Genomic DNA, 20,499 nt, shown 5'->3' with positions numbered 1-20,499 from the left:
CTGCGCAACTGTTTAGACATGCCAGCTGTCTAAGTACACGACAGCACACTACTGAAGTCAGGAAGTCAATGTGATATTTGTATTGGCCCTTGGCTTTTCCTCACATCATATTATCCGTAAACAGCCAGGTGAGCTTGTTCCAAGTGACGTACGTATGAAACGTGTCATCATTGTGAGAGACAGCCGCTCAGTTTGCAGACAGGCCGCTTCAGGGACATAGCATGCATTTCTCCAGTGCAAACAGTGTAAAAACAAAAAACAAAAACGGACATGCAGCTCCTCTTTCCACACAAGCTCATTAGATGATTAACATTCCAAGTTCAGATTTAACCTTTATCCTTTAATCTTTTTATATGCAGCACTTATGTCTGTGCAATACTGCTGACTTCCCTCAATAAACCTGCCTTCAAACAAGATATAGAACTGAGTGCTCAACTACTTGTGACCATTAAAGATCTCACTGACCCTCTATCAAACAGTAACATGAGTCCCAGTGTTTTAATTAAATTCTATCTTTGCTAAAATTCTGGGTCCCCTGTAGATAGGGTTTCCATCTCTTTTTTGTCCTAGGTTAACACTGCACAGGCGCACTGTGCAAAGAGCTGCTGTATTCCACCCCAGAACAATGGAATTACAAGGGATTTAGCCCCTGCAGGCTTTGGAAAGCACTTTGATAAACGCAAGATACGGCCATAAGAAAACTTCTATTTAACATTTAGGGTTTGCTTAAGAGACTGAGTAGGTGATGAAGATTTAATATAGGAGCTGAAGAGATGTATTCAGATCAGTGCAACTCTCAATGTTACTTGTTCCTGACTATTGGATACTATTTTATTGAATCATGAGAGGAAGTCACAGGACTTTTAGTTACAGCAGAATTCAGTTTAAACAGTAAGGACCCGAAAAACTGCCAGAGTCAAGAAATTCAGTATGGCAGATAACCTGTTCCCAACTCACTGTGAGTGGGCAAAGTACAAAAGAATAAGGCTGCTATTCCTAGCCTCACTCAGCTTCAAATTGCTTAGATTTTGCTGGTGTAGAAATTACTGAGATTCTCCTCAAAACACTGGAAAAACAGTTACTTCACCAAGCACAAGGCAGCTTCTCTACCTCAGTGTCCTTGCTGGATTTCCATGCTGACACAAGTATGCTCCTGTCCCTCCCATACAGTCCACGTGCCTTAACCCACCACTGACAGTGTTAATGTTGGAAAAATTTTAGAAAAGTTTCCCGCTGTTGCTAGAACTGTGTACATGGGGTTTTATCTACTGACCCCCTTGACAGGCTGAGAAATAATCCCGCAAATGATGGAAGCCCCATTGCTTGAGAAATTTTAAGAGAAGAGAACTGGAAAATAAGCTATAGGAAAGAATCCTATGCAGACATGAGGAAGAATGGAAATGAGCTATTAGTCCATAGATCAAATGTGACCTCTGATTTCATTTTTAATCCGTTAAGTGCTGACAGATGCATTTTCTCAGCACTCAAAACAATAACAATCTCTGCCTGCAGTAGTTTACAATCTAATTTGCAAACACATGGGAGAGACCCAAATACTGGTGCCAATTTAAGCAGTGATCCAAGACACACTGATTCAATAAGACTAGTCCCATGCATTCCGAGATTAACCATGTGTAAAGTTACTCAGGTAACCAAATGTTGCAGGATCACAGCCCTACTGTATTTTAAACAACAGGGTAAAAAAGCCAGATGTGACCATTAGTATAGTTGAGCTTTTTCAAAGTTAATCCTCACTGTAACGGAAAAGTTCTTACTGAAGACTAAATTTCGCTGGTTCCCACCTGCAGACATCCCGCAGGAGAGGGGACAAGCAGCTTCTCATAGAGTTATGCATCGACTAGACAAGAGAAGCTTTTAACGGAACGTTACAATAAGCATAACAGCTGTTTGAGAATGCTGGACAGCCCTTGTGTGTAAATGGGTACCACCTGAGCAGAAGAGAGCCGCCTCTGCGGAAAAAATTCATTTGGCAACTTAAAAAAAAAATTACACATCTGAAACGTAACCTGCAAAGGGGGGAAAAAATGGGTCAGTGTCATTGTTGCTTTAGGATGTAGAAAAGAGACCCCTTAAACAAATGTTCCCTTTCACTGTCAGAGGTCCTAGGATTATCCAATCGTGTTCTGTTTTCCTGGAGGATTTCTTAGATGACAAACATGGACCAATCAGGAAAAAGATCTTGGAGTCATCGTGGATAGCCCTCTGAAGACATCCATGCAGTGTGCAGCAGCAGTCAAAAAAGCGAACAGGATGTTAGGAATCATTAAAAAGGAGATAAAGAATAAGACTGAGAATATTTTATTGCCCTTATATAAATCTGTGGTATGCCCACATCTTGAATACTACATACAGATGTGGTCTCCTCATCTCAAAAAAAGATATACTGGCATTAGGAAAGGTTCAGAGAAGGGGAACTAAAATGATTAGGGGTTTGGATTAGGTCCCATATGAGGAGAGATTAAAGAGGCTAGGACTTTTCAGCTTGGAAAAGAGGAGACTAAGGGGGGATATGATAGAGGTATATAAAATCATGAGTGATGTGGAGAAAGTGAATAAGGAAAAGTTATTTACTTGTCCTCATAATATAAGAACTAGGGGCCACCAAATGAAATTAATGGTCAGCAGGTTTAAAACAAATAAAAAGAAGTTCTTCTTCACACAGCACACAGTCAATTTGTGGATCGCCTTGCCTGAGGAGGTTGTGAAGGATAAGACTATAACAGGGTTTAAAAGAGAACTGGATAAATTCATGGTGGTTAAGTCCATTAATGGCTATTAGCCAGGATGGGTAAGGAACGGTGTCCCTACCCTCTGTTTATCAGAGGGTGGCAATGGACAGCAGGAGAGAGATCACTTGATCATTACCAGTTAGGTTCAGTCCCTCTGGGGCACCTGGCATTGGCCACTGTTGGTAGACAGGATACTGGGCTGGATGGACCTCTAATCTGACCCAGTATGGCCACTCTTATTCTTAGAAACCTCTTAAGAACACAACACTGAAGGGGTGGAGGCAATGAATCCTTAAACAAGAGGGTTTCACTCCTAAGTATTCGACAAAACCAAACCAATTTGAATAAACTACGTTCAGCTAGCTATCGGTGAGTGGGAAGTACTCTGCTCAAGGTTTTTGTTTGGAACACACAACGAGCATTGCTAAATTGAAGAGCTCGGAGCTACAAGAGGGCAATAAAAAGATCTCATGAAGATGGTGAACTCTTCTCTGTATGCAGCTTTCCTTGTAATTTAACAAATTTCACCCATGCTGAGAAAAAAAAAATCCATGTCGTCTGATCCAGAAAGAGGGTCAGCCTCACCCAAATATATGGTGCTTTCCCTGGCCAGCAAAAGCTTGTTAAACTTGTTTGAGACTTAACAAACGGAAAAGGAATTAGAGTATATAAAAGATTTTCTCCAGTTTAGACAGATCTTGGGTAGCAAGATGATTCACTCAAAGGTGCTCACAGCAAGTTTTAAAGGTGATTATGGCCTTTTTTGCTTCAATAGGACGTTTGGAAAAGAATTGAAAAAATCTCAGATGCAGGGTTTTCCCTCCTGCCTTTTACGTTAAAAAAAATATAAAAAAGAAAGAAAGAAATTCAGGTCCTGTCTAGGTGGGAAGACCATGGCCAGGTCTCCATTCTATTATTTGTATTATCTGAGGGGGTCTCCGACAGCTGCAGCTCCACCAGTGGAAGAACAAGCATAGCCCACCCACAGCCTTTTAGGTCCTGCATCACCTAAGCAGGGGGTTCTCAAACATCATTACACCATGACCCCCTTCTGATGACAAAAATTACTACACGACCCCAGGAGGGGGGACTGAAGCCTGAGCCCACTCAAGCTCTGTTGACCTGGGGGTGCCAAAGCCAAAGACCAAGGGCTTCAGCCTCAGGCAGGGGGCCTATAACCTGAGCCCTGGGCGGTGAGGCTCAGGCTTCGGTCCTGGATCCCAGCAAGTCTAAGCCAGCCCTGGTGACCCCATTAAAATGGGGTTGTGACCCATTTTGGGGTCCTGACCCCCAGTCAGAGAACCGCTGACCTAAGGTCTAGCCAACACAGCAATTAGAACGCTGATGCTGGCTTGCCCCTTGCCTCCACTGTTGCTACATGGGTGTAGTACAGTCGCGAGGTTTTTTTTTTCCTTCAGAAGTTTGCCATTGTAGACAAAGTACAGAGCCAGCAAAAGGCTGACATCACAATGGCGAAGCTGGAGCAACTGAGGTCCTCTCTACATTAGTTACCTATTTTAGGTACTTTTCCAGCATCTATTATTCCACAGAATCTAAGCACCTCACAATCTTACACGCATTTATCCTCTCAACACCACTGTGGGATAGAAGTGCTACCATTGTACAGATGGGCAACTGAGGCACACAGAGGCTAAGTGACTTGCCTAAGGTTACACAAGAAGTTTGTGAAAGAGCAAGGAACTAAGACTGGGTCCCCTGGGTCTCACAGGACCACCCTTCCTCTCAACCTTAAGATGAATGTTTTGGGGACTGTAGTAATTTGAGTTAACTGATTGCCAGGTCAAGTGGAATTCCACACAAATTTGTCCCTGGTCATGATACCTAGAAGTAAAAAAGGACAAAAAAAAGTCAGTATTTTAGAAGTCACTTTTAATAACCATGTCACCGAAAAAGGTATTTTAATAAAAACACCGACCTCTGAATCACAATTAAGTCAGATTTTAAAAGGTACTTTTAAAAAGACTGTATTCACAGGATTCATCCTACACATTTCTCTTAGGGAAATCACAGCCAAATCCTTGAGACAAGCAATTCATCCTTCATTTCTGTATTTTAGGCAATGCATTGATAGTATATGCAGCAAATATGGTGGTGACTGGAGAAGAGTTTTCAAGTGTCCTTGAGGCATTTGCTTAATACAAAGTCTTCCCTTAGAGCTAGAAATCATGCTTAACTGCTGTCTTAATGGGGATAATTTTCACTCAACTATGTTCAATAGTTATATGGTTTTATTACTATTCCTTAAAAAGTTACCGTGTGACATCTAATAGAACAGTTCAAAATTATAACAATGAAGATTTTAAAGATATAAAGGAACCAGTAACCTCAAAGCAGGAGAGCAAAAACAGCAGAGGCTCCAAGTATTTGTACTACAAAAAAGACCAAGACATTTGTTTCCTATAATCCAACAATAGTACTGTCCAGACAGCAAGAGAAAAGAGAAGCAGAAGTCTTGAAACATGTTGATCAGAATCACTTTATACTAGTAGGCTTAGAAAAGATCTAATGAAACCAATCTTGAGAATGGCGAAGTGGCTACTTGTTTAAATATCCAACTGTAGATCCTTCTATTCCAAAAGCAAGATATTCCTGCAGTATTACATGTACCAAAAATGACAAGTTTGTTCAGGGCCTGAAGAGAATGATGTTTAATGGTTAGAGCAAGGGAATAGCATTCAGGTTGCCTAGATTCTAATAGCATATTCCTAGCTCCTTCAGGCTTCAGCAAATGTTTTCAGACAGGTCCATTTTTGGGTACCTAAAGTGAAACCTTGATCTCTTCAGGCCTGATTTTCAGAAGTGCTGAGCATTCAGCAATCCTACTGCCTTGCAGGGCTCTTCTGGCACTTGTGTGACATTGGGAAGTCCCTTAATCCGTTCTTCACCTTGCCTCTTATTTCCCTGTTTCTCATGATGTTGAGAGGCTGGTAGGTATCTGTAAAGTGCTCTGAGATCTTGAATGAAAGCTGTTAGAAAAGTGTGGAGTATAAGAAGTCAATGTTAATGCCACATTTTTCAATGCAGAATGAGGCACATAGCCAATACTGACCCACCGATACAGCAATGACACACTATATGATGATCCCAAAGCATCTCACGAGATCTATATACATACACTACCATTGAAATGCAGCCACTTCTGGGTTAAATGGGGGCAACCAGGCACATGGCATGCTGCACAGCAGGAATGAAGGAAGGGGCTATTTCGATCAAGGACACTGGGCTTTTATGAAAAGTGTTACAGGACTATTAGTATCCAGAGACATCTGAGGTGTCCCGTGAAAAATCCACACATGAAAAACCATCAATTCATTGTGTATGCCTTGGAAAGACAATGGACTGAGCTGACCTGGCTGGGGTTTGAACTCAGAGGGAATTGAGGAATTTCAAACCTGATGCTTAGGCCACAAACTCATCCCCAATTAGACAAAGTATTTGCAAGACAAGGGCAGACAAATTCTTCTCAACAACTCAGGCTTGTATAAGGGACAACGGTTATTCACATATGCATTGTTCATATGTTCCTTTCCAGAAGCTGATACCTATTTGTGCTGATCTGTTTGGCCCTCTCAGTATGTTTTTAAGGCTATGTCTAGACTACCCGCCGTATCGGCGAGTTAAAATCGATTGCTAGGGGATCGATATATCGTGTCTCATCTAGACGCGATATATCGATCCCCGAGTGCGCTTACATCGATTCCGGAACTCCACCAACCCCAACAGAGTTGCGGATCGACAGGGGGAGCCGTGGACATCGATCCCGCGCGGTGAGGACGGGTGAGTAATCCGATCTTAGATATTCGACTTCAGCTACGTTATTCACGTAGCTGAAGTTGCATATCTAAGATCGATTTCCCCCCGTAGTGTAGACCAGCCCTGCAAACATCTTAGAGTAAGAGGGATCAACAGGGTTCTCAGTTATGAGGGTCAGTCTGCAATGGATTTTCTTTCATGGTTTCACATGCAGGAAAAGTCTCATATCTCCTGAGTTCCACTCTGCTGCTGGTAAAAAACACAACAGTTGAACAGCTTGTGGGAATGCCAGTTAGAGGCTATCTTACCCAGATTAATTTGCCTTCAGTGGTATAACTGTCCTAGCAAGCGGATGATTTTGCTTCTATCCAGATCAGAGTTGGGGAGCTTATGATTTCGGAGCCCATATATAGTGATCAACCGGATGCCATGAGCAAAGGGAGTAGAAGTGGGTGCATTTGATTTCCACAATCCTTAAGAGATGATTCCAGCATACAGAGTACAGTGGGTCTTATTCTTGCCTTATTAGATAAGGTTGAGATGGCACCATTGCTTGTAACTCAAATACTCAGCCCAGCAGTTTATTTTGCATGAACAGCCTATTGCTGAAGTTATACAGATGTAAAAAGAAAGCCTTAAAAATACAGTTCAGATGCTTCTCATGCTGGAATAACTAGCTGTAAGAGGCCAAGCCTGATGCACAAGGAATCACTTTAAACCCACACCTTGCTTTCAAGGCACTGCATAGCTGTGCCCCCTACCAACATCTCCACTCCTCCTCCCAGCCCTATCTACTCCCTTCTCATTCTTTCCATGCTTCTCCTAACCACCCTCTCTCAAGTCTTCTCCCCGAGCACCTCCACACCCTTGTGACAACATCCCACTCCTAAGGCCTCTCCATTTCAAGTCCTTCCCTTAGGCATTTTCTACCCTCAGGTCTTCCAATGATGCTCCCTTCAAGACATGCTCTCCTTAATAGTAAGCACTAGCTTATTAGGTGCCTGCAACGTTGTCTGTCCAATGAGAACTTTGAGGGAATTTGTCATTTTACATGTTTTTACAGCACCTAGCACACTGACAGCACTCAACTGAGTGAGAGCCTGACTGAAAAAAGCTATCACTGAGTGAAAGGCACAAGACTTATTAATACACAAATGGATACATGGAAGTATGACAAATGACGACAGAGGTAGAGCAGCTCACTGCCAGTAAACACAGATCATTTAGGCCTAACTGATCCATTTTAATTAGGTCAACTTACTCTACCAATCTGAGACATCTCTCAGCCATGCTACATCACTCATACTCCTTGTCAGGTCATTCCTACATATTGCATCTGAGAGCATGGCCGCCTCCCTTCTCGGCTTCAAGGAGCATCATGACTACGGGTTAATTTCCCGCTGAGCTGCGTAGCAGGCTATCAAGGGCTGCGCAAGTGCGCAGCAGGGAGAGGTGCCTCTCCCCCAGCCCCGGAGCCGCTGCAGCCGGGGAGAGGCACTCTCCCCCAGTCCTGGGCTGCTGCAGCTGGGGAGAGAGGGCTAGGGGGAGTCCTCTCTCCCTGTCGCAGCCATGGGGCAGCCTGCACCCCAAACCCCTTATCTCCAGCCCCACCTCAGAGCCCTCACCCCCCTGCACCTTAACCCTCTGCCCTAGCCCTGAGCCCCCTCCTGCTACCCAAACCCCTCATTTCCCAGCCCCACAGAGAGCTCTCACTCCCCCACACCCCAACCCTCTGTCCTAGTCCCCTCCTGCAACCCAAACCCCTCATTCCCAGCCCCATCCCAGAGCCCTCACCCCAACCCTGAGCCCTCTCCCACAACCCAGACCCCTCATTCCTGGCCCCAACCCAGAGCTCACCCCTCTCGCACCTCAACTCTCTGCCCTAGCCCTGAGCCCCCTCCCGCAATCCAAACCCCTTATCCCCAGCCCCACCTCAAAGCCCGCACACCCAGCCAGAGCCCTCACCACCCCTCAAGCTCCTGCTCCAGCCCTGAAACCCCGCTCCCACTCCAAACCCTTGAGACCCACCCCTTCCGCACATCACCTCCATATTGGTGCACATAACAAAATTCATTCCACACACAGAAATAAAAAATTAGGGGGAACAGTGGCTATAGAATGCACAAAGTTTGCTGCTGCTGCTATTACGTGTGCAGAAAACCTTTAGTTCCACTCTGCTCACAATTCAATTGGAAACCAAAGAAGTACTAAGACACCTTCCAATATCACACCCTACAAATTACAAAAATTCTTCAATGTTAAAGAAAAAATTGGTCCTAAGGTAGGGGATTGAACCATGCAAGAACGAACATCAGTTGCCATGATCCTCTGTGACCCTGCTTAGGCAGGGCCAGTAGCATTGTTAGCTATACTCATCTGCCTGATATGTAGTTATTACATAAATATATATGTTTTAAGGCAAGAGGTAGTTGTATTGAATGCTCTAGCTTGTGGCAATGTGACTAAAGGCTTCTATCTGTCTCACAGGCTGAAAAAAGACAATAGAGTAGGAAAAGTAAGAGGCTGGCTGCAAAAAGCCTAGATAGAAAGATCATGTCTGAGCAGCTGACCCTTTGAGAGCACTGTATTATGATTGTGGCTGCAATTTTCTCTTATAGAAGAAAGTGGAAGCATACCTGCTTTCTCATCTCCGGCTAATGCACATCAAGGAGTTTGATCATAACATAGCTTCTTCACCTGTCAGCCAGCAATAATGATTTACAAAGCAGGGATCTAGAAGACAGGAATCCCCAAGTTCTAATACTAGCACTGTACGATATGGTGCCAATCCTCTAACCTTGCTGTGCCTCAATTTCTCTATCTACAACATGGGAATAATGGCTACCTGACTGTGTAGACCTGTGAGGCACAGAGCCTATACCTTCAAAGTACTGTAAGAGAATACAGAAAATTCTTGCCAGCAATTAATATTGCCAGCGCTGTTAATCTGCCCATACTTTCCAAGTACACCAGTTACTGTCAAATACATGAGCCCCACACAGATGTGCATGACCAACCAAGCTAGTATGGTAACGGACCTCAGAAGCACTGAATCATGTCACTGATAAAAACGCTTTACATTATGTTACACAGATCAAGCCATCATTTCTAATTAGGGTGACCAGATGTCCTGATTTTATAGGGACTGTCCCAATTTTGGGGTCTCTCTTATATAGGCTCCTATTACCCCCCAACCCCTGTCCCGATTTTTCACATTTGCTGTCTGGTCACCGTATTTCTTACGCCTCTCTTCAGTGAGTCAGGTTTTAACAGTCTGAATCTTGGGGCAGAAAAGAGCTGTGACTCTAACTGCACCTGCCAGCACATGCTGAAGCCTTGAAACCACTTGAGAACCATATTCTGGCTGCTCCCCCACTGAGACTCCCTAACCTCCCCAACAGGTCCCAGAGACCCTGGTCTGAGCTGCTCACCCACTTTCCCCAGCACCCCTATACCCTGGTGTTGAAGGGGTCAGTCACACTTTCACTGCCTGGCTCATCCCTCACAGAGCCCTTAGCTCCCTCCATCCCTGCTCCTGGCACAGAGCCCTGCGATGCCCCCCCGAGAAACCGAGACCCACGCCCCACCCCTTCCCAAACTGCCTCAAGCTCCCAGAGCCTCCAGGTCACCACCCCCCGCACAGCCTCTCCCTGCAGCTCATCCTACTTCACCCCCCAAGCTCCACCCAACTCCACAGCCCCCCAACATCCTCCACAGTCCCCTCACATCACCCCCTCAGTTCCACCAAACTCCACAGCCCCTCCCTGCAATCCCCCCACATCATCCCCCAGCTCCACAGCCCCCTCACATCACCCCCTCAGTTCCACCCAACTCCACAGCCCCTCCCTGCAATCCCCCTACATCACCCAACTCTACAGCCCCCCAACATCCTCCACAGCCCCTCCCTGCAACCCACCTACATCACCCAACCCCACAGCCCCCCAACATCCTCCACAGCTCCTCCCTGCAGCCCCCCCACATCACCTCGCCAGCTCCACCCAACCCCACAGCCCCCCCAACATCCTCCAAAGCCCCTCCCTGCAGCCCACCCTACATCACCCCAGTTCCACCCAACCCCACAACCCCTCCATTCTCCACAGCCCCTCCCTGCAACCCCCCTATATCACCCGCAGCTCCACCCAACCCCACAACCCCCCATCCTCCACAGCCCCTCCCTGCAACCTCCCTATATCACCCCCAGCTCCACCCAACCCCACAACCCCCCCATCCTGCACAGCTCCTCCCAGCAGCCCCCCCACATCACCTCACCAGCTCCACTCAACCCCACAGCCTCTTACATCCTCCAAAGCCCCTCCTTGCAGCCCACCTTACATCACCCCCCTAGTTCCACCTAACCCCACAACCTCCCAACATCCTCCACAGCCCCTCCCTGCAGCCCCCCTACATCACCCCCAGCTCCACCCAACCCCACAACCCCCATCCTCCACAGCCCCTCCCTGCAGCCCCCTACATCACCCCCAGCTTCACCCAACCCCACAGCCCCCTCACCCTCCACAGCCCCCTCACATCACCCTCTCAGTTCCACCCAACTCCACAGCCCCCAACATCCTCCACAGCCCCTCCCTGCAACCCCCCTACATCACCCAGCCCCACAGCCCCCCAACATCCTCCACAGCTCCTCCCAGCAGCCCCCCCACATCACCTCACCAGCTCCACTCAACCCCACAGCCTCCTACATCCTCCAAAACCCCTCCCTGCAGCCCACCTTATATCACCCCCCTAGTTCCACCTAACCCCACAACCTCCCAACATCCTCCACAGCTTCTCCCAGCAGCCCCCATCCTCCACCCCCCAACATCCTCCACAGCCCCTCCCTACAGCTCACATCACCCCCTAGTTCCACCCAACCCCGCAACCCCCCCATCCTCCACAGCCCCTCCCTGCAGCCCCCCTACATCACCCCCAGTTCCACCCAACCCCACAGTCCCCCATCCTCCACAGCCCCTCCCTGCAGCCCCCCTACATCACCCCCAGTTCCACCCAACCCCACAGCCTCCCATCCTCCACAGCCCCTCCCTGCAGCCCCCCTACATCACCCCCAGCTCCACCCAACCCTGCAATCCCCCCATCCTCCACAGCCCCTCCCTGCAGCCCCCCTACATCACCCCCAGCTCCACCCAACCCCACAACCCCTCCATTCTCCACAGCCCCTCCCTGCAGCCCCCCTACATCACCCCCAGCTCCACCCAACCCCACAACCCCCATCCTGCACAGCCCTTCCCTGCAGCCCCCTAGTTCCACCCAACCCCACGTCGCCCCAGCTCCCCCCCAGCACCCGCGGCTCGGCGCTCGCAGCCCTGGGGTGACCCGTCCTCGGCACCCGGGACCCCCAGCGCCCCTCACACCTCCCCCACCCGCGAGCCCCCGCCTCACGCCGCCCTCACCTCCTCCACGTCCCGCTCGACGGGGCCGCCAATCTCCACCTCCAGCACCGCCGCCATCTTACCCTGCCTGCCCCCGAGCCGGCCAGCTACTTCCCCTCGGCCCGCCAATCACCTGCGACGTCAACCTAAAGTCCGCCAATCAGCGAGCACGACGCTCCGCCACTAGCCAGTCAGAGAACGGAGGGGCGGGACGGCTCCCGGACGGCCGGCGAGCTGTCACAGAGTTTGAGAGTCATCTGATATTTACAACTCCAGAAAGAAACGCAAAATCCTTAAAAAGAGTCATACCTTGCCCGCACGCCTCTCGGATCAGAGAGCACACTGGTTCGCTGATGTCACGCTGTAAAAATTAAGCGTCCTCTCCGTTTAGTTCAATTTACTTTTTTTACTGGGGTGCTGAACTTGGGAGACGCTCCCTGCTCTTGTCCCGCCCCTCAGTTTGGGCCCTCGACGTGGCGAGACGCTCCGGAAAGACTACAAAGCCCGGCATGCCCCATGGGTCTCCTGACCTTTAACCCCTCCTGCGGCCACCCTTCCGAGAGAGGAAAAACGCATAATAATTATGGGAACATCTTTATAATTAGCGTCGTAATTGTGGGGGGAGAGAGAAATAAATAAAATATTTACAAATAGCCCCGGCGGGGCCTAAGCGCGGCTCCCAGCGGGAGGTCAAAGGTCAGGCGGGTTTTGGCGGGAGATAGCGGCTTCCTTCCCCAGTCCCTGGCTCCTGCCTGAGGTGCGACTAGGGGTTAAAGAGGGGCTGGGTTGGTGGGTACAGACCGGGGGTGGGGGGTTGGGCTTGAGGGGAGGGGGATTAGCTGTTTGCTGGTAGCTGCCTGGCTCTGTGCCTCAGGCTGCCCTGGGGTGTGTGTCCCGCTCGGGGGGGGGGGAAGGGGGTTGTGGGTTGGGGGGGTGGGATGTGTTTTTGGGGGGGGGGGGGTTGCGTCTATGCTGCTGGCTCTGGCTGCAGGGCCGGCTTTAGGAAGTGCGGGGCCCAGTTTGAACATTTTTGGCGGGGCCCCGGCAGGGAGGACTAAAAACCACAAAACACGTAGAAAACCCCCTTTCATTTCTTCCATGTATTATTTACTTTCCATGACTATATAAATAATAACAAAATTATCGATTACGTAAATAGCGTAATGTACGCGGATGCATGTTAACTCCCCCCATAGTTCTTGACGCCCCCCTGGGACCCCTGCACCATGCACCCCCCTTCCCTGTCCCCTGACAGCCTCCTGTCTGCCCATCCAACCCCTCCTGTCCTTCCTGTCTCCTATGTGTGGTCCATCGCCGCTGCGGCCGTCATGGTTGAGCGGTCGCGACGTATTGTTTTAGGGCACCCTCTAACTGTCTGGGTTCCTCACGAGCTTGAGGTTCTCTTGAAGCAGCGTACGACGCAGGTGCTGTTTCCACAGCGAGCTCATAAATATGAATAGATTTTGCTGGCGGCTGACAACATCACCTTGTGCCGCTGCAATGTCCTCAACCCTGTGTCACGGAGTCCCCGGGCGATGCTCTGGAACTGCTCCCCACAAAGCCAATCAGGACTTTGGGGAGCCTCCTCTCCCTTGGAGCAGACTATGTTTAGGGCAGGAAGCTCACACGTAGCATTCAGCATGTGCCCCTCCGTGTGCTTCCCACAGCGAGTCCACCCAGTCGGGGTCCTGGGGAAGCCAGAGGGTCCTGCACCCTCACTTCGCAGTCAGACGTGACTCTCAACCAGCCAGTAAGACAGAGGTTTATTTAGATGACAGGAACACAGTCCAAAACAGGTGTTGCCAGTACAGACAACAAGACCCGCCTTAGTTAGGTCTATCTGGGGCTCCAGGGAGGCCACAGCCCCACTGGGAGGCCCGAGCCTCCTCGGGGCTCCCCTCCATTTTCCAGCCAGCTTCCAAAAACTACCAGACTCCCTCCAGTCCCTCCTCTCTGAGCTCTGTCTCTTTCCCAGGCCAGGAGGTCATCTGATTTCTCTGTCTCCAACACCTTTAGCATCCCCTTGCAGGGGGGAAGGGCCTGGCCATTAGTTGCCAGGCGACAGAGGGTCGGCCAGAGCTGAGGCCCCCACACAGCATTCAGAGGAAACATTAAAACCAGTCCCACTTCGTCACATCCCGCTATGCTGCTACCCCTCCCGGAGGATGACACAGCTTATCATGTATGTATGGATGTTATCGCTGAGAGTGGTAAGCCTCTACCGGATTTACGCGACTCCCCTCTAGCCAATCCTGACCCACTCCTCTACACCAACGGCTCCTTGTACTATTCGGATGGCCGGCGGGTATCGGGCTATTCAGTTACCATTCGGAGAGATGTTGTTGAAGCTGCCCCTCTACCACCCTCCTTTAGCACTCAGGGTGCAGAATTACATGCTCTCACCAGGGCTTGCTTGCTGTCTGCTGGGAAAATTGTCACTATTTATACAGACTCTAGATATGCCTTTGGGGTTTGCCATGCCACAGGCCAGACCTGGAAACAGCGGGGGTTCCTGACCTCCTCGGATACAAAAATCGCCAACGGCCCTTTGATCTCTGCACTCTTGGATGCCATACAGGCCCCTCTCCAGTTGGCAGTGGTTCATTGCTATGCACACCAGCAGCCTGATGCTTCTGTGTCCCAGGGTAATGCCTTAGTTGATGCGGCCGCAAAGGCTGCGGCCCTACAGCCCCTCCTGGTCTCGGCTTCCCTCCTCCTGGATGCGTCCTTCCCGCCCTCTGGTTGGATGATGTTATACGCTGATGTGCCCCTGGAGGAACTCTGGGATTGGGAACGCTGGGAGGGATCTGAGGGCCCCGATAAGGTCTGGCGTATTGGGGATAAGCCTATTCTACCCTGCTACCTACTCCCAGCTGCCCATTATTTTAATTCCTTGGACCACACTGGGATACAGCGCACGCTACTGCTATACTTAAGTTTGGGGCAGCGCCTCATGTTTACCCTGCTGTAAAATGGGCCCTTGGTTCCTGTTCTACTTCTCTGACTTTTTCTGCAAGTTCTTGGCTTCATGCCGACTCAAAGGGGGGAGACCCGGGCAAACTTCCCGTTTCAACGCCTGCAAATGGACTATGCTGAGATGCCTAGAAGCTCAGGGTTTCACCACTTCCTTGTAGTAATGGTTCAACTTTCGGGATGGCCTGAAGCAATACCAACTAGAAAAGCAGATGCAAGATGTGTGGTGAAATTTCTAATGAAAGACATTGTGCCCGAGTTTGGTGTTCCTGAAGTCATCGACTCTGACCGGGATTCACACTTTACAGCAAAAATCATGGACGAACTGTACTGGTGTCTGGGAATTACGCGACAACTACATACCCCGTATCATCCCCAATCTGCAGGACAGGTGGAGCATATGAACCGAACTGTAAAAATAATGATAGCAAAGTACTGTAAGGAGACCGGACTTAAGTGGCCAGACATATTGCCTATAGTCCTGTGGCACATAAGGCGAACTCCACGTATGCCCCTGGGCCTGTCCCCGTTTGAAATATTGTTTGGTAAACTGGCTTTGGTCCTGGGAACTTATGTTCTTCTTCGAGTGATTGCTCACATCCATTCCAGTTAGGTGTGCGCGCCGCGCGTGCACGTTCGTCGGAAACTTTTTACCCTAGCAACTCCAGTGGGCCGGCAGGTCGCCCCCTGGAGTGGCGCCGCCATGGCGCCCAATATATATCCCTGCCGGCCCGCCCGCTCCTCAGTTCCTTCTTACCGCCGTGTCGGTCGTTGGAACTGTGGAGCGCGGCATAGCTGTCCTCCACGTCCCTAGCTCTCCTAGTTTCTATCGCTTGTTTATCGCTTATCTCTAGTTCTATAGATAGTTGTTAATTAGTATTGTTAAGTAGATAGTTTAGTAAATAGCTGTTAAGTAGTTCCTGGCCGGGGGGCTTAGCCCTTCCCGGCACCGGGCGCCAGGCTCATGCCTGTTTCGCCAGGCTTCAAGCAGTGTGCGGCCTGCAAGAAGCCCATGCCTACCAGCGATCCCCACGAAGCGTGCCTGAAGTGCCTCGGGGAATCGCACAGATCTGACAAGTGCCGCATCTGTAAGGCTTTTAAGCCGAGGACAAAAAAGGAGAGGGATCAGAGGCTCCGAACTCTCCTAATGGAGGCGGCACTTGACCCGTCGACTTCGCAGACCGTGGTTTCGGCACCGGCACCGGATCGCTCCGGCACCTAGAAGACTCCTCGGCACCGACCTTCTCCGGCACCGGAATCAGTGCCTAGGCCGTCGAAGTCTAATACTCCGGCCAGGCAGACCCGGCTTGAACGCCCGGCCTCGACATCGGCCGCGGCGCCGCCGGCACCGTCAGCACCGTTGACTCCGGGCCCGGCGGGTCTGTTGAGTCCGGTGCCGCCGAGCTCCCCCATGAGATCTGGGGTTGAGATAATGGTCCCATCCACACCGGAGACCTTCGCCTCGGCTCGGGACCTTATTGCCCTGACGGAGCCTACTCGGCTGCCACCCCCGGTTCCTCCGGTGCGGGTCACGTCCAGAGGCAAGCCCATGATGTCGGCACCGCCCTCGGACAGTCGTTCGCCATCCAGGCCCCGACGTCTTGGGCGCTCCAGATCCCGACGCCGCTCGCAGTCCCGGCACCGCTCCCCTCAGCGGTACCGGTCGCACTCGCGGCACCGGTCGGCATCGAGACGGTCGCGGTCAGGCTCCAGTCGACACCGGCACCGCGACTCCAGGAGCAGGTCCCGACGCTACTCGCCGCACCGGTCGACCTCCCGGCACCGAGCTGGTGGCAGGTCCCGGTCCCGATCTCGCTCGACCTCCCGGCACCGAGCTGGTGGCAGGTCCCGGTCCCGGTCGATCTCCCGGCACCGAGCTGGTAGTAGGTCCCGGCACCGAAGCGGCGCCCGGCACCGTGACAGATCCCGGTCCCGAAGCAGCGCCCGGCACCGTGACAGATCCCGGTCCCGAAGCAGCGCCCGGCACCGTGACAGATCCCGGTCCCGGTCCCGGCACCGTTATGACTCCCGGCACCGGTCCCCGGCACCGAGACGATCCTCCGTGCCGGCCCGCGCAGACCCGTACCATCCAGGGTCGGCCCCGCCGTGGCCCTCCAGGCAGCCGTCCGTGTCCTCCCAGACGGACAGCGGCTATGCGCTGGGCACCGACCGGCAGGCGGCGCTGTTTGCTGATCCGCCGCTGCAGGACCAAGGCCCCCCACAGTGGGGATTCTGGACACCCTGGGCGTACCATCAGGCCCAGGGCCCCCAGCAGCTCCCTGCTAGGCCGGCGACTGCGGAGCGTAGGGCCCCTGAAGCCTCTTTGTCTCGCCCCCCTCCCTCCCCGGAAGGGGACGAAGGGTCCAAACAGCAGGACTCCGCTGCGGCTCCGGAGACAGAGGCGAGGGCTGAGGAAGACCCTCAGTTGGACACTATTGTGCCTGGGGTCTCATCATCCTCCTCCCCGGATGAGGCGGTGGCGGGTACCTCCTCCAACAGTCCCCCCCCGCTGGATCTCAGGGCGCACCAGGACCTCCTCAGGCGATTGGCTCAAAACCTGAGTCTGCAGGCAGAGGAGGTCTCGGAGATAGAGGACCCAATTGTTACCATCCTCTCTTCCGATGCTCCCACCAGGGTCGCCCTGCCGTTTATACGGACCATTCAGGCCAATGCCAATACTATCTGGCAGTCCCCGGCCTCCATCCCTCCGACAGCGAAAGGAGTCGAGAGGAAGTACATGGCCCCTTCTAAGGGGTACGAATATTTACATGTTCACCCGACTCCCGGTTCACTGGTAGTGCAATCGGTGAACGATAGGGAGCGTCACGGCCAGGAGGCTCCGGCCCCCAAATCCAGAGAAGCCAGGCGGATGGACCTCCTTGGCCGTAAGGTGTATTCGGCTGGGGCGCTGCAGCTCAGGGTCTCTAACCAACAGGCCCTGCTGAGCAGATACGCCTTTAACTCCTGGGTGGCAGTGGACAAATTTAAGGAGCTGCTGCCACAGGATGCTCGCCAAGAGTTCACGGCCATCTTGGACGAAGGCAAGAAGGTCGCGCGCACGGCCTTGCAAGCCTCCTTGGACGCTGCGGACTCGGCTGCCCGTACCCTCGCGTCAGGAGTTACGATGCGTCGCATCTCCTGGCTGCAGGTTTCCGGCCTTCCGCCAGAGCTCCAGCACACGATACAGGACCTTCCTTTCGAAGGCCAGGGCCTGTTTTCCGATAAGACAGACCCCAGACTTAAGAGTTTAAAGGACAACCGGGTCATTGCGCGGTCCCTCGGGATGCACACCCCCGTGACACAGCGTAGACCCTTTAGGCCGCAGCAACAGCAGCACCGTCGGCCGTTTTCCCAGTTCCGCCAGCGGCAGGACCCTTACAGGCGCCGCGGCAGGAACGGGAGGCGCAGGCAGTCGGGGAACCAAGGGGGGCAGAACCAAGGATCCTCAAAACCCCCGCCTGGTCCTAAGCCTTCATTTTGAAGGTGCGCTCGAGGGCGCAGTAACAGTTTCCCCTACGGATCCTTCCCCTCCGTTTTCCAACCGCCTTTCGTTTTTCCTCCCGGCGTGGTCCCAAATAACATCGGACCGCTGGGTCTTGAGCGTGGTGCAGACGGGGTACCGCCTGCAGTTTGTTTCGTTCCCTCCTTCCCGCCCTCCTTCCTCGTCCCTCTTCAGGGACCCCTCTCACGAGCAATTCCTTCGGCAGGAGGTGCGGACGCTCCTCAGCAAAGGAGCTATAGAGGCGGTTCCCGAAAACGAGAAAGGCAAGGGGTTTTATTCCCGCTATTTTCTGATCCCCAAGGCCAAGGGGGGCCTCAGGCCTATCCTCGACCTGCGAGAACTCAACAAATACCTCGTGAAGTTGAAGTTCCGCATGGTATCCCTGGGGACCATCATTCCATCCCTGGATCCGGGAGACTGGTACGCCGCCCTCGACATGCAGGACGCGTATTTCCACGTTGCCATTTGGCCACGCCACAGACGCTTCCTCCGCTTCGTTGTGGGGGCTCGTCATTATCAATTTGCGGTCCTCCCGTTTGGCCTGTCCACGGCCCCGAGGGTGTTTACAAAATGCATGGCAGTTGTCGTGGCGCATCTTCGGCGCAACCGTGTCCACGTGTTCCCTTATCTGGACGATTGGTTGATTCGGGGCACGTCGGAACAGCAGGTGTACAGCCATGTCCGCGTGATCACCGGCATGTTTGCGAGTCTGGGCCTCTTGATAAACACAGACAAGTCCACCCTGAGGCCCACTCAGAAGGTGGAATTTATCGGGGCCGTCCTGGACGCCACTGTGGGCAGGGCCTCGCTGCCTCGGCAGCGGTTCCAGACCATGGCGGCGATCGTTCAACGCTTGCGGTCAGCCCCGTTGACGTCAGTGAGGACATGTCTAACCCTGTTAGGCCACATGGCGGCGTGCACTTTTGTGACCGACTACGCTCGGCTCCGCATGAGGCCTCTCCAGCTGTGGCTTATCAGTCATTACAGACCAAGGCAACCGCTAGACATGTTAATCACAGTCCCCCAGAAGGTCTTAGATTCCCTCGGCTGGTGGGTGGACCAGTCCGTATTGTGTGCGGGTCTTCCCTTTCACCCGTCTCAGCCCTCGGTATCCCTGACAACGGATGCCTCAGATCTAGGCTGGGGGGCCCACCTAGGGACCCTGCGGACGCAGGGCCTATGGTCCCAGGAGGAGGTGGGGCTACATATCAACATGAGGGAGTTGAGAGCGGTCCGCCTTGCTTGCCAAACGTTTTGTCATCAGCTTCAGGGTCGTTGTGTAGCCGTGTTCACGGACAACACGACGACCATGTATTATATCAACAAGCAGGGCGGCACCAGGTCCTCCTCCCTGTGCCTCGAGGCGATACGACTCTGGGACTTTTGCGTAGCCCACTCCATTCACCTCAGGGCTTCCTTCCTTCCCGGAGTACGGAACACGCTGGCGGATCGATTGAGCAGATCCTTCCTGTCACACGAGTGGTCCCTTCGACCGGACGTCGCTCTCTCCATTTTCCGGAGGTGGGGTTATCCCCGGGTGGACCTCTTTGCGTCCAAGGGGAACAGGAAGTGCCAAGCGTTCTGCTCCTTTCAGGGCAGGGAGCCGGGGTCGATAGCGGATGCCTTCCTCATCCAGTGGTCGACCCACCTGTACTATGCGTTTCCTCCGTTCCCTCTGGTTCACAAGGTCCTCCTGAAGGTGCGCAGAGACAGGGCTCATGTGATCATGGTGGCCCCGGCATGGCCCAGACAGCACTGGTACACCATGCTGCTAGACTTGGCCGTAGCCGACCCAGTTCCCCTGCCCCTTCATCCGGACCTGATTACCCAGGACCACGGGTCCCTCTGTCACCCAGACCTGCAGTCGCTGCACCTAGCGGCGTGGCTCCTGCGTGGCTAACTGGTTCCGAGCTGCGCTGCTCCACGCCTGTGAGAGAGGTGCTCTTGAGCAGCAGGAAACCATCCACAAGAGCCACATATTCGGCAAAATGGAAATGCTTCTCCTGTTGGTGCGTAGAGAGAAATCTCCGCCCTATGGAAGTTTCGGTATCCGAAATCTTAGATTATGTTTGGTCCCTCAAAGAACATGGTCTGGCCTTATCGTCGTTGCGAGTCC

The 20,499-nt window shown here is 52.2% G+C and overlaps 1 protein-coding gene across 4 annotated transcripts in view; it reads right to left on the bottom strand.

The window, feature by feature from the left end:
- RNF121 (ring finger protein 121) overlaps positions 1 to 12,009 on the bottom strand; it is a 45,874-nt gene extending 33,865 nt beyond the window's left edge. For 2 of the 4 annotated variants that reach the window (XM_030556188.1, XM_030556197.1), the window contains exon 1: positions 11,930 to 12,009. In XM_030556188.1, the coding sequence (XP_030412048.1) occupies positions 11,930 to 11,986 (57 nt within the window). In that variant the 5' untranslated portion in view covers positions 11,987 to 12,009. Of the gene's footprint in view, positions 1 to 9,160; positions 9,258 to 11,929 lie in introns of all 4 variants that reach the window. The other 2 variants (XM_030556205.1, XM_030556214.1) reach the window with 2 other exon arrangements.
- Positions 12,010 to 20,499: the final 8,490 nt, after the last annotated feature.

The sequence above is a fragment of the Gopherus evgoodei genome, chromosome 1 (genome assembly GCF_007399415.2).
Source record: "Gopherus evgoodei ecotype Sinaloan lineage chromosome 1, rGopEvg1_v1.p, whole genome shotgun sequence".
NCBI classification, from domain to species: Eukaryota; Metazoa; Chordata; order Testudines; family Testudinidae; genus Gopherus; species Gopherus evgoodei.
The sequence above is the reverse complement of the archived record's forward strand: the minus strand, read 5'-3'. Positions and strand labels throughout refer to the sequence as shown.